This window comes from Mycteria americana, chromosome 24, assembly GCF_035582795.1.
Source record: "Mycteria americana isolate JAX WOST 10 ecotype Jacksonville Zoo and Gardens chromosome 24, USCA_MyAme_1.0, whole genome shotgun sequence".
Classification (NCBI taxonomy): Eukaryota; Metazoa; Chordata; class Aves; order Ciconiiformes; family Ciconiidae; genus Mycteria; species Mycteria americana.
In genome coordinates this window covers 3651863-3666423 of record NC_134388.1, presented here as the reverse complement: position 1 = coordinate 3666423, position 14561 = coordinate 3651863, and the positions used below count along the sequence as shown (strand labels likewise).

The 14561-nt window shown below is 45.7% G+C and overlaps 1 protein-coding gene across 3 annotated transcripts in view; it reads left to right on the top strand.

Annotated features, from left to right (window-relative positions):
- The window catches only part of PTPRS (protein tyrosine phosphatase receptor type S), a 162692-nt gene that overhangs the window by 80628 nt on the left and 67503 nt on the right, over positions 1-14561 (top strand). For all 3 annotated transcript variants that reach the window (XM_075524605.1, XM_075524606.1, XM_075524603.1), the window contains exons 3-5: positions 3097-3242; positions 4199-4340; positions 12218-12406. In XM_075524605.1, the coding sequence (XP_075380720.1) occupies positions 3097-3242; positions 4199-4340; positions 12218-12406 (477 nt within the window). The remainder of the gene's footprint in view (positions 1-3096; positions 3243-4198; positions 4341-12217; positions 12407-14561) is intronic.

Below are 14561 nucleotides of genomic sequence, written 5' to 3'. Positions count from 1 at the left end.
AGAGAGGAATCACAGGTACACAGCAGCCATCCGGTCTTTTCAACCTTCTCTCCGGAGACACAGACCCCGCAGGAAGCCTCTTGTAGTACGAAAATTCTTTTAAGCTCCAGGTTTTTCCATTCCTGTTTTGATACTGCAAAAAAACAGGTTCTGCTACTTTGCAAGCAGAGAAAGGGGAGAAAGAAAAATCTCTTGTGACCACTGGACCTAGATGGAACTCGGACTCAGTCTTTCCAAGACTGACTTGTTCCCTCAAGCTCCCCATGAGAGAAGATTGGTGAAGTGATATAAAATCTCCCGGATTGCAAGTATGTCATCTGGAAAATGCCTGTCTCTGATTTTTATTTATTTATTTAAAACTGGGGTCCTGCAATCTTGGCAAGTGAGGGGGAACACATAAGCCCCTCTGAGTGGGCTGATAGTGTTTCACTTTCACATGGCACCTTGTTCCTACTTTTGGAGGCTTTCAAAGCGATTTGCAGAGCTGAAGACTGAATTCTAACTGCATGTTTCACTGCAAGCTGGACCTGGCACGGCAGAGCTGTGGCAGTCCTACGCAGCACGTAGGCATTTGTTTCAGCTTTGTATCATCACCACCTTGCCTGCGATAGCGCTGGCTTTCTCTTTCCCAGAGGGGAGAGGGTTGTTCTGCGATCGGCGTGGGCTGGAGTGACAAGTGCTGCAGCGACTAGGGGTGCATAGGTGGGGAGCGCAATGGGTGATTTGGCGGGGGGGTGGGGGGGTGAATAATCAAAGTCTGGAGCTCAGAGGCCTGGGCAATTTTAAAATCAACAATTTAGGTTTGCTTTTCACCCATTTTCCACATATCTAATAGATTGATAGGGATTTTTGTTTGGTTTCTTTTCTTTTGTCTCTCGCTGTCTAAGAGCGAGTTTATCATAGGCATTCAGCGTTGCAGTGAGCCCAGGAAAGCAGTGTTCACAGAGCAACTCGGCTTTGCCGTTACCACACACTGAGTCAACAGAGGTCCCTAAGAAGGGATGCTGAGCAGTGACTCCAAGTTCACTATTTTTTGGGGCATCGTCCCTTTCTTCAGGACAGAAATAGAACCTTATTTTTCTCCTCAGCTGTGCTCTCATCATACTGCTCACACCCATTTAAATGTATATGTGACATTAAGGATTATTAGGGGCTTTTATTTTAGGAAATGAACTTGCATCAATAAAGTGTTCTTAAAAGCCCTGGATGTTTTTGGCTGTACCTTCAGAATTGACTTCTGCAAACTCTTCAGATATTGAACTGAGGAGAAGAGAGGAAGGAAGTCAGGTTGCGGGCAGAGTGAGCATTTATATTTTAGCCTGAAGCAAAGTTTTGGGTTTGCCTTTCTCAGATGGAAGACAGGTTCCCCAGTGCCAGTACCTCCAGTGGGACTTGCTTGATAACCTTTAGCTGTAACATTGCAAAGAAGACTCTGACCTCTAAATATAGATTTGGGTATTTATAAATCCGATGCTTTGTACACACAGCATTCGGTGGGACGTAAACAGCTCCAGCAAATTGTATTTACCTCCAGCATGGAAACAAATGCTTGATTGCATCACATGAGCTTGCTCAGTGGCTTTTATTTATATACTGCTGGCCACGCCAGGCAGGGAAGGGGAGAATGCTTGCTTTTGTCTTTCGACCCCTAAAAGACCCTGGAGACTTCTCTCTAGCTACCGTTTGCACTCTTCTTAAGCCCTTTGGTAGGCTGTTTACATCTTATTTTATAGACTCTGAGTATGTACATATAAATATACACATTTCAGAGTCATGTTCTACTTTTCTCAAGAATAACAGACGGCAACTTTATGATCTGAGTGATTTTATTTGAACACAGCTGTGGCCTTGTGATTTAAATATTTCAATAAATTTTAAACTAACTAGATGAGAGGAAACTGTGCAGGGAAAACAGGTTAGAGCACGGAAGGAGGATTCCCTGAGGGCAGAGGCAATATGGGCTCTGCACAAATACTCCTGCCCTCATCTTCCTCTCATGAGAAGGCCCTTGACACCTTTGTTTTTCAGAAAGCCCACCCCAGCATCCTCTCCCCTCGTTGCAGAGGTGCTCTTGAAGGCAGTCAGACATGGGTGGCAATCGGTGGCAGGGGTGGGGGAGAAGTGCTGCAAGCTCACGTGTTGTTCATTTGGGTCCAGGCTGGCTAAAATGCAGCCCCAGGCTCTGAGTGGGTGTGTTTGTTCAGGCATCGCTGCACCTTTGAGCATCTGGTTATGAGAGGAGTTTGAGGAGCTTTTGGCTTCTTCCTTCAGCAGCGTGAATTCCCTGTTTTTCTCAGATGTCTCATGATGAGAAGAGGGGAAGGGGGAGCTGCAGGAGCAGGCTGCAGACTTGGCTGCCATGCTCTTGGTCTTAATAACTGGATTGTTTTGAAGTGATCACAACTTTTCGTTTGTTGGGCTGTATCCTATCAACTCGCCTGTTCCAAAGGATGGCGTACCTGTTGCTGTGTAAATGTACCAATGAGGGCCAGAGGAAAGATTTACAGATGAAAACAGAGGTACTACAAGCCAAGGAGGTTTCATATCCTAAAGCCACTGGCGTCAGCCTGTCTCACACCATCATCCTCAAGATCTCTATGTGCCAAGTTCCTGCTCCATTTATTTCATGGTCCCTCTCCCACCTTTTACCCCTGCCTTGGGTATGTTCCTATAAATCTCCCCCATTCCTTGGTGTTTTGGTCATCTGCTAGGATCTGGGGAATGCAATTCAGTGTTTCTAGATGATGTTTTCCAGCTCTACCAGCTTTTTGTGATGATCATTAGATGGGCTTTGCAAGGGCAATTTCCCCTGTGCAAAACAGTTTAGAATTCCACTTGTCAGAAGTAAAAGAGGCTTTGCAACATCATTGCATTGAAATCTCTTTGTAGGATATATGGCCCTTAATCATTTTGTGCTGTAGTTTCTTCATACTTAAAATAGAGGTGAAGACTGTTTGTTCCTAAAAGGCCAAGAGGTTTAATTTCATCTGGGATGATTAGAGAATAGCAGTGATAATGCTACTATTAATTACAAACACTGTTTATTAGAGTTTGTCTTTCCTTGTGCCAATGATGATATTTCTTTTTTTCTTAAAGGTCCCCCTGTGTTCATTAAAAAACCTGTGGACCAAATTGGTGTGTCAGGAGGGGTGGCCTCCTTTGTATGCCAAGCGACTGGAGACCCAAAGCCACGGGTCACCTGGAACAAGAAAGGGAAGAAAGTGAACTCTCAGAGGTTTGAGGTAAGAGATGTCCTTGAAATCTGTGTCTGTGTATATATAAAGAGAGAGAGACTGACACAAAGCAGCTAGTGCTCTTCTTTGGGGCCATTCTCAGACCCGATAATAAAGGGAGGTTTGGAAGGAGAGGAGTTTTAACAGCAGAAGGAGTGAAATGCAAGCTCTTGGCCATGTCAACAGCTGGGTTTGTTCCAAAGCAAGAGAGAACTTGGCTCACTTACGTTACTGGAGTTTTTTCTTTTGTTTTGTTGATTTTTCCCCCCTCCTGGGATATAATATAAAGCTGCCTTCTTCCTTCCCTAAGAAACCCCAACTAAGCTGGTACTTCTTTAGCACTGTAAATGCACCTTTCATACCCATCCATGGCTCGTTATTTTAACTCTGGGACAGCCTGGAGTGAACATTACAGTTGCTGGCAACCAGACCCAAGCAATTGGCATTGTTTAGATAGAAATGAGAGTGGAGGAACAAGGACTAGGAGGTCATCCTGTGGAATTTGCTGTGGGACTCAGCCCTGCCAGGCAGCTGTGTGCTGAGAGGAGCTTTGTGGTGTCAGCTGCCCAGGCAGATGGAGGAACAAGGTGGGGGTTCATTTTTATTTTGTTTTCACTTGGTCTGTTTCCTCCTCCTTCACCACAGTTGTACTCTGAACACCCACCCCACACACACCGTCACCATGGCTCATTCTTTCAGAGCATTTGAGACGTACATAGCAGTTTCGGTGGGTCAGTGGTCAGGGTTTGGCATGGGACAGTCCTCTGTTGCCTTGAGGTCAGTGGAGAGACAAGTTGACCGTGTCGGTTATGTATAGGGGATTGTGGGGCAGCTGCTGAAGTGTATTTACCAGTGTGCGTGCTTGTATATATGCTGATGCCACCTTTAGAAGCAGGAATGAACCTTCTACTTGCAACCCAAGGATGCTTACTATGTGTGTCTCTCTCTTTCCCTTTATCCCCCAGACAATTGAATTTGATGAAAGTGCAGGTGCTGTTTTGAGGATCCAGCCCCTCCGGACTCCCCGGGATGAGAACATTTATGAGTGTGTTGCTCAAAACCCTCATGGGGAGGTCACCGTCCACGCCAAGCTCACCGTCCTCCGAGGTAAAGAGCATGCCTGCCTGCCTGCCATTCATCCAGACACCCAAGAAAACCTTCTTCAGTGAGGAGTCACTTAATGGGCTGAGGCTAAGATGATATGCATCTGCATGGGCTTTCATGCCATTGGTAGCAATGCCAGCCTCTTCCCTTGTGCAAGATACCTATTTTGCCCTTCTTCTGGGCATCTTCCCTCTTTCCAGAGGTCCTTTGTTCCATGCACGCTCCAAGAAAACAGTTCCCCTCTCCATTTTGTTCTGGTTCTTTTTTTCACTTGTCCCCACTATAGAGGATGTTTACATGGATGCCTCCTTCATGTCATCTGTTTGAAATATGCTCCCTGAACTTGATGTGGGGGAGGGAACAGTATGCTATTGCTGTGGATGCCTCTGGATGTTTACTGTTATTACCCTGGAGATCTGTATAATTTCTATGTGAGACACTAAGCTAGGCCGCTTGCTAAAACTGACCCATTTTAGGGGAAAGGATGCATGGTGTTCTCCGTTCGAACCACAGGGCAATGCAAGTGATCCTGGCAGAAAGGGTGTGGCAGATAACTGCCTGACAGCTCCTGAAGGGAGTTTAGCTTGGGAGCACTGGCTATTGATGAAGCCAACAGCAGGAGGTGCTACAGAAAAGCCATGGGCTTTTGAATAGGGGTACTTGCAGGAAGAGCCATTACTTCTGCAGTGAGCACAGTTAACAACAGTTTTAGGTGCTTCAGGCAGTGTGTGTTCCTCATAAGGCCAAGTGGTAGCTCTGCCTGTATGCCAGTTGCCTTTTCTTCAGCAATGTCAGTGTTCTCTCCAAGAGCATCTTAAATCCTTTTGTTTGAACAGACAGTGAGCACATCCCTAATAGTGCAGAGCGAAATTTGTGTGCGAATCCCCAACGTGCAGCAGTAAATAAAGACCAGGCATAAAGGGCACATGGCAAAGCCCTTGACCTCCCCTTGTAGCGGGGAATATCCCTTCTGCTGCCCACCTGGCAGGCCCTGTGTTGTCAAGATGCTGGCTGCCTTTGAGCGTGTGGGCCCACGGTCCAGTCATGCCTCACAGATTTGTGTAGGTGCACTTAAATCTTTGTGTAGCTCCTTTGCCTGGCATGGCATTTAACCTTCTGTTAGCAGTACATGGTGGGATGTATCTGTCAGGAGACTGGAACAGCACTTCATGACAAGAGTATGTCTAGCTGCAGTTATCCCTGAAGGCTGGGAGCCTTATTCTTCACACTGGTTCCCGTATATTCCTTGGGAGCTGTGACAGTTTGGGAGAAGTGCTCCTGCAATTGTATTCAAAATTTCTACCCCTTGAATTTAGCTACAAGCAGTGGCAAGAGAAAAGGTTGTCCTCCAGCTGCTGCCCTCACAAATGCTCTGGATTCTCACAGCATTTTTAAGGCACTCTCCACTAAAAGAAAGCTGCAGTGTATGGGAAATGACGAGCTAAGCTCAGTGACTGTCCTTAGGGACTGAGGTTCTTTGTACATGTCTTTTTGCAGCTCTTCCTTCCGGTATCGGCATCATACACATGTCAGCTAGAGAGACGGATGACAGAACAGGAGCTACATCTCCCTGCTGCCTGACTAATTACACACTTTGCTGATCCCACCAGAATATTATTGTGTGCTTTGCTCCTGTGTTGCACTGCTTTCACAAGCACTCCTATTCTGTTTGGCTGACAGGACCTTGTCCAGTAGCTTTGTTAACTGACTGTGCAAGAGCAGCTAGGGTACCCAGTTCATGAAATTTGGGGGAACGGTAATTGGCTGCAGGCCTGGGCCAAGATGTTGAAGAGCATCAAGGAAGGAGTTTTTATAGCATACCCTCCCCTTCCCTGCTCAGTTGGAGTTATTCCATCCTTAATCTCTCCTTAGCTTTCGCACAGCAAAGATTGTCTCCTCTTTATCCGCATTTTTAAGTGCTGGCAAAGTTGAAAGGACCAAGCGCAAATCCACTAATCTCCACAATGACAAAGTTAGCATGCTGGCATCTATTCCTCTCTTTTTCCTCCCCGCTTCTGAGTTCACCCACTCTCCTGTTTGTCTTTTCTCTATCTTTCCTTGCAAGGCCTCCTCCTCCTTTCCATCTCTCTTCTCTCACTTTCAGAAGTAATGCTTAGCATAAAGATGGGGGCTGCTCCACAGCTTGGAGATGAATGTGAGCTGTCATTTGCAGAAGCTGTTACCTTGGCATACTGGGGAGTACGGAAACCTGGGCCCCAGCTGTCACAAACTCTGCAGGATGGGCTTTGTAGTAATTCTGCAGCCTGTTGGCTGGGCTGTTGTAATCACTGTTAGAAATACACGTGTGTACCTTCATGCTACACATGCATGAACAGTTACGGGATTTCCTCAACACCAGTGCAGACAGTCTCATGAACGGAAGAGAAAAAAATAGTATGTTCTTCCCTACTAGACGCAGCTGCTGAAGGGATTGAGAGTAAACCCCTTTTTGCCTATGCACATGACTACTCCTGGATCAGACCCTGGTAGAAATCCACATGCATTCACTTAAAAACAGGAAGCTGCAGGAGAGGAAGCCTTTGGGAGCTTCTGAGAAGCAGAGCTTGTGATGGACACAGTTCAACTTATACAAAGTCTCTTAACACCAGCTCTGCTGGCTTGTTTGTCCTTCCTGCTCTGTTTCTCAAGGGATCAGAGTTTTGATAGGGCTGTGGAGACTTGCTGTTCTTTCCACAGCTGGCTAGACATAGTCCCTGCAAACCTGATTCCTGCAAACCTGATTCCTGCAGAGCCCAAAGAAAAGGAGAGAAGGTGGTTTTGGGAAGCATTTTCCAGTTATTGTTGACTCCAGCTGCTGTCATTTTTCATTATAAACTGAGGTACAAAGGAAGCTAGTTGGCACAGGCACCTCAGCTCCCAGTTGGTATCATTTCTCTAAGTTCGACACTCCCAGGAAAGATATACATATTTTTTTATTATTATTTTTGCTTCCTGTATACTGATTATACTTTCCCTCCACTTCTTTAATAGCTTGAGACAGAGGTTCTCATGCTGCGAAGGATTGTCCTGTGCTGTCAGCAGCTGAGTGGGCTGAGAGTACAGGGGGGCTTGGCTGCAACTTTCTGCCTGCGTTGCCTCCGCGGCTGGGAGGCACAGGCTGGGTTTCAAGCGGAGGCCAGATGGGCTTAGTTCTTTGCTCTGTTGAAGCTGATAGAGAGAGTTCCATGGAGGTTACCCTTCGTGAGTCGTTAGTAAATGCAGCATGATCCCATAAAAAACAGTGCTTGGTCCAGTTAAATGTAATGGAACAAAATTTACTGTGCCCTGATAATATCGCTTGCTGCATACTGGCCAATGCTGTCTTTTCCTGAGGATTACTGCGTTCTGGAAAATTGAGGAAAACTGGCTATTAGACATGTAAGGTCTGTGGTACTTACTACCAGAGTATGATTCAGGCTGCTATGGACAGACTTTCAGAACTTCTTTCTAGTGATTCCCTGATGATTCTTTTTTTATGGAGTATTCATACATTTCTTGAACAATTCTGGCCTGAAATTTTCCTCACATATTTCCTACTCCAAGAGGACATCTGGTGTGGGCATGTATAAAGTTCCAGTGAGATCCTTGCTGTTTTGTTGGTTTTTGTAATTGTTGGCTTTAGATCAGCAAAAGGTAAACAAAAATCAGTTCTAGATGCTCAGCAGAAAGCATCGAGTCCCACGGGAGCACATCTTAAAGAGAAGCTGGCCCCTCTGAAATGTTATCTTGCCACTTGAAAAATTGTTGGCAGACTTTCTTCAAACTTGACTTGTTTGCTTTTCTTGTGGTGACCTGAAGATCAGGCCACGTTGAAAGCAGATTAGTTCTGTAGCTTATGAATAATGTCAGAGCGATTTTAACTGAGATGCCTTTATAAGGAGAGGGTACATAGGGATACATTAGTGTAGGGAAGGCAGTGTAATACCTGCACTGTTACGGGGTCCAACGCACAATCTAAGTGTGTATTTATTGCCTACAAGCCTGCAAAGTTTTAATAACATTGTTAGCTATTACTATTTTCATAGTAAAACTTTCAGATCAAAATAAATGGAATCAAGAGGCAGAGCATATTCCTGAGACTCCTCCATGTATTAAAATTGTCCTTGGCTGTGAAATAACGGTTAACTAAGACACAGGTACATACACATTGATGGAAATAACTTGTTGATGTAATTTCACAAGCTGCATAATGCCAGGATACCTGTTGGGGAGGGGGCAGCTGTAAGTGTCCATAAACGTAATGAAAAGAACAGGGATAAGTTTCAGGAGTTCTGGATTTTGATCCTGATTCTGTTTAAAACTAGTGTCACTCAAGCTGCTTCATCTCTGTGTTCTTGGTTCTTCTACCCTCAAGTGAGGATAGTTGACTGCTTAGAGACCAGCAGCATCCATGAGCTGGGCCGCATATCTCCAGAGAAGAGTGAAAAATTACTCCTCTTCCTCACTTCAGCAGCATCCTCATTGTGGCTTTCTGCATTCAATACATAGCGTGTCTGTACATGCTCACACCCTCCTCTCCTCTAAATTATTAAACAACTGTGCACACCCTGCGGGAAAAAGAGCAGCAGCAATACCCGCTTTATCTTTCTTTATCATCCTCATTTCCAGCACAGCTAATTATCTAAACACAGAGCTGCCACCTTCTAGAGCGACAAGGAGACAGCGAGCACCCGTGTCTCTCTTTGCTGTCGCTGGCGACCCTTGCTTTTTCTGTATGACCGTGTGTATGTCAGCGCATGCGCCCAGGTTGGTTCGAGGCATGTCCCCCAGCACAGAGCGTGTCCTCTGGTAGGATTTATTATAAATGAATGCTGAATTGCTCTTCTCTTTCCTCCCTGCATCCCTCCTCCCCTATTCTTTCTCACCCTACTTTGTTCGGTGGCCTTGAGGTAATTCACCAGCTTTTCATCGGGGGGGCCTTTAAACAACTCAGTCTAAGAGCAGGTATGAATGAGGTGTTTGGTATGCTCGGTTAATATGGCAAGTGCAACACGTGAAAACATTTGCCTGTGTAAGCTAGCATGATTTTCAAGAGCAGGCAGCTGCCCAGATGTGCCCTTGAAGCATCTTCAGCTTGCATCTTGGTTCTTTTGTTCTTGCAGTTGCCTGGGCTGCTTTTAGAAAGAGAATTCACAGTCCAAACCGTTCCTTATTTATTTATTTGGTAACATGTTTGGGCTGGTGTTTGGGGATTGATGGGGAGGGTGGCAGGGCATGTGCGTGCATGTCCTGTGGGGATTGAGCTGAGGTTGTAATTGCATTATTACAGGGAATCCAATTGTTAGGGGATGAAGGCAGTTTCACTTCCCTGGCAGGAAGGAAATCTGAGCACTTGAATCAGTGCAATATGTGATGTTCAGAGATGCTTCCTCCGCTGATCTGATCCTCAAATCTGATCACGCCTCTAGTCGCAGTTGTTTTAATTAAACTCAGAGGAATTCTCCACATTGTGCTGCAAGATTAACATTTTTGTTTGATTAGAAACACTCGGTAATGATAGTTGTACCAGGCCTCCCCCAACGCACGTGCACACACACACACACACTCTCACGCGCGCACCCTGCTAGTCAAGAGGGTTATTCTCTCTGTGGATTAATTGGTTCATGAAATTAACGGACGCGGGTTTGAGCCAGGTGGAGTAGCATCACCAGGGAGCAGGATAAAAGCAGTAATCAATAATGATGTCATCTGCAGCCAATGCGGCAGCAGCTCCACGGCTCCTTAACAACACACCACCGCCTGGTTAAATAGCAGAAGGGAAGGGAAGACGTTAAAAGCCTGGCTGAAAGCTGCGCAAAGGCAAAGCAATTCCCAGGGCCCCTCTGTCCTGAGCTCACTCTTGGGGGGACTAGGGTTTTGCAGGACACGTGATCTGCAAGAGCACGCACGATTTGGAGACTCCTACAATAGCCAAGCACAGCCCGGTGAACTGAGAACTCAAAGGTTTGCTTCAGTCCCTGGTTAAAGACGTTTACGTTTCTATTTAGAATGCAATATCCTGGTTTAGAGGTGCTTCGGACGCACCAAAATGACTACGCCTATATACAACTGTAAGTTTGTCTGTACTAGGAGATCTGTATTACTTTAGCAGTTAGAAAATGGCACGTGTTTTTGTTTGTGGTCAGATTCCTTTGATATATGAGGAGAGGTGTGGTTAATACATTTCACTCTCCAGTGAGTCACAATAGATCCTTTATAACTCTCCAGCAATGGTCAGAGGAAGGAAACAATGCACATTTTTAAACACACAATCAAGGCATTTAAACCCTTTTCTTCTCTGTGGTTGCTGTGCGCTGCTAATAACGGTATTAGACGAGAGTTTCTTGGCCTCGGGTATCAGAGCACCACACAGACCTTTAGCTCTGCCTTCATGATCTTCATAGATTTTTAGAAGTTGAGCGTGAGGCACAGCAGTGTGGAATAGCTCTTACCCAAATCCTGTGGTTTTGGAGCTTGTGTGGAGCAGTACTGGGATCTGGCGATTCTGCTTTGCTCTTACAGGAAAAGACACCCACCATAGCAAGGCCACTGGGTTTCTCTTGTTCCACTCTCTCTGGGTTCAGCTGTGCATAGTTGGGCTCCATTGCTTCTGATACGTGACGTGCCAACAGTGGGAAAGGAGCTCTTGCTGTGTTTGCGGTTGGCAGGGATGTTTCCCAACCAAGGCAAGGGTTTCCAGCCCATCTCTGCTGCCATTGTGAGAGCTCCCATTGGTTTCAGTGGGGGCCTGATTGTGATATGTTACTTTTTTAAAAATCCCACCTTTTTAAAATCTTTTCTGTTATTTCCCTTCCGTTCCCTCACCTGCTTTTGGGATGGATTCAATGCCATAGATTCCTGAGGCTGTGATTCCTCAACATGCCTCATTTGAAATGATGGAGAATCCCTACAAAGTCTCACCCTGGTGCCCACGTCCTCCTTCCAGGCCGCCCTCCCCCAGAGACTGATTTTCTGGGGGAAAAAAAATGGCATGTTCCTGAGCTGTATCAGCCAGCATAAGACAGCTCTCTTCCACATGAGTTAGGAGGTCGTGACAAAGATTATGGGGGAAGCACTGGGGTTTTGTATTAGTTATCACAAATTAGTCAGCATCGGTTAGGATTGCCCTCCTCACCCTCATTAGTGAAGGCAAAGGCAAGATTGAGAGGAAGCCGGAAGCTCAGTTGAGCCTGTCTTCTAGGTGCTGGTGCCACGTCCCTCTTCTTCTAGGGCAGCAGCACTCTGAATTAATAAATCTAAAAATCACACCCTGTCTGACAGCACTTGGCTTATTGTTATGTGTGTCCCCTCTGGTAACTACAGCTGGATGATATTTTCCTCTCCTTTCTCTCCTAGTTTCCACTGTGTCTTTGACAGGCCTTTTCACGTAGTCGCTTCCATTATTTCTCTTGCGCAGTTTGTTCCGTACTGTGGGGTTTGGAGGGGGCAGATGAACCGCTCCTTTAAAACGTGACGGTATAGACTGTACTCTGCAGTGCAGGGATCTTTGCCATATGTGTGCACAGCTTCTGCTGTAAAAACAAATAAGTGCAAGTCACTTACCTGACAGAGGGATTCAGTGCAAGACCTGAAGAAACTTTGAAATGACTATTCCCATGCCCCAAAGGGTTTTAGCAGATTGCATTTAAATGTAGAATCTTCCTGTGGGACCTTAGCATAGTCACATGAAATGGACAAGCTGGTAGATTTTACTGTATAATGTGTTTTCACAAACCGTCTCTGGCCCATTTACTGTAGCCGTGTTTTAAATTGCATTGCACAGAGTACTGGGCAGCAAGTCTGCCTGATGCTTTCTTCAGTGTATTCCATTGAAGAGCTCCTTCAGCTGCCCCGGTCCCTAGTACGTGTTTAACCACTCTTCCTTTGTTCTCTACCACCAGAGGACCAGTTACCTCCCGGCTTCCCAAACATTGATATGGGGCCCCAGCTGAAAGTGGTGGAGCGGACACGAACAGCCACAATGCTCTGTGCGGCCAGTGGGAACCCAGACCCCGAGATCACTTGGTTTAAAGATTTCCTGCCTGTTGACCCCAGCGCGAGCAATGGGAGAATAAAACAACTGAGATCAGGTAAGGTCTCTGTGCGAGACTAGAGGAATTGAGACCTAGATAGAGACGTGAAGAGACTGCTCAGAGGTTTCTGAAGCAGAAAAGAGGGCTGGTAGACACGAGCACCACTGGTGTGGATTGGGGCATTAGCTTTGCTTTGGTTTTGGGACTCATGTTCTTACTTAGGGAGCGGTTGGAGTATTTTCCCCTCCAACCCATCCTCCTGGCCTTTCCTACAGCCTAGTTTTGACATAAAGGGAATCACAGCAGGGAAGCTGGTTCCCATCCGGGAGATGCAGTAACTAGTTCACTGGATAATGGTGCTCCTCCAGCTCAGGGGGAACTGGGGACTGGATGGGAGCTGAGGGTTTCTTCCTCAGACCAAGAACTGGGTAAGGAAGAAAGAAAAGCACTACAGCAGACACAGCATTTTAGGCCACATGCATCTGGTATAGGGTCCACAGCTCAGGGAGCCTTTTACAGTCAAAACAGGATCCTGTTGGTGTAAATTGAGCCTCTCAGAGCTGGTGTTGAAGAACAGCTCTTGCAGGATCTCTCCGGCATCAAGTCCCTGCAGTCATTGCTGCAGAGCAGTTGTGAGCATTCTGGAGTGACCCCTGGGTGCTCAGTGGCAGTGTCCATGGAGTGGATCTCCATGAACAGATGTACCCCAGCGCCGTGGCTCTTGTCAGTTTTCCGTCTTTCCCCATCTGCTTGTCCATCTGTCTCTTTTGTTGGTTTTATGTTTGTTGTTTTGTGTGTGTGTCAATGTGACATCTCTTAATATTGACGTTTCAGGAGCTGTTTTTGTACTTGTTAAATCTGCCAGTTCACTGTGTGAGAATGAGTGTACGTGTGCAAGGAGGGCACAGGTGTATTTATTTTTGAATACTACTGATAAAGCACTTCCATTGATAGCTGCAAAAATGAAGCAACCTTCGGAAGTTTTACCTTTTGACAAAAACGAACCCAAGAAATATTCCTTTTCGAATACTGCTTGGACTGACTTCTTTGACCCAGTCTAGAGAAAACCTGTCTGCGTAATTGGACCTAGCAAGCACTAGCATCGCTTCAGCTACATTCCTTTGGCCAAGCGAGATGGAGCATTTTCAAGAGTCTTTTTTGGCAAAAGAATGGCATTGTTGTAGGCAAGGGGAAAGCAGAGGCTTCAGTGAAGCAACTGGGGTTGCTTCGTTCATATTGGACATTTTACAAGTCAGCCAGTCAAGTGGTAGCCGACTGCTTCTGCCCAGACCTCTGCTGGCTCTGAAGAAACCAGTTCTGAGTACTGCAATGCTGGAGCTGAACATTGGAGAATGTAACCGCCTGGTTTTTCTCTTGCTTTGTTTGGCAAAGATGATATAGAAAGATTTTTAGTTCTGTGGGCCACCAGTGGAAAAGATTCAGTGTAGTTCCAGTTCAGCATAGCTTTTATACACCTGCGTAAATGCATCCTCATTCAGTGAAGCAAACTTACAAGCAGATACTTAAACTGCTTTGTTGAATTAGAATGGATTGTTGAATCCCACAAACACAGATGAGATTGACCTCCCTGTTTTATCCAAACAGCTGAGGCAAATGCAAATAAAAAAAATCACTCAGCATAAATAATGAGAGGTAAACTAGAATTATAGCATGCTCTGTGACCGTGATCTGAAGTGTGAGTAATGCACAGGCAGATTATTTTTAATACATTTATCATCTTGCTAGAATGCCTTTAGACTCCTTAACTGGGTTTGATCTGGTGTTTTCCTTAAAGCCACCTGAGTGCTGCATTTTTATTCCAGTGAATTGGTTAGCCTCAGAGTGAACCCTTGGCCATTCTGATAAATTGGAAAATACCTGCTGAGAATTAATTTCATTTACAGCTGCTTTGAATTAGTAAGCTGGTGAAACCCAGAAGCATTCCTGTTGTCCTTAGGGGCAGAAACCTGTTGCTTGTGTGAAAGGGAGTGCAGATTCCTGGACAGTCAGAACTTCCGAGTTCCCCTATTTCATCTACTTGTATGGCCTTTCAAAACTTGCATGTTCTGTGATGCAAATGCCTGTGAAAATGCAAAACTTATTAGCATTAAGGTCATCTGTACTGTGTTGGTGTTTTAGTCAGTGGAAAGGAGTTGTTTTAAGACCAAGGCAGAAGAGATTAAAGTGTGTATTTGTAACCTGAGTGTGACGT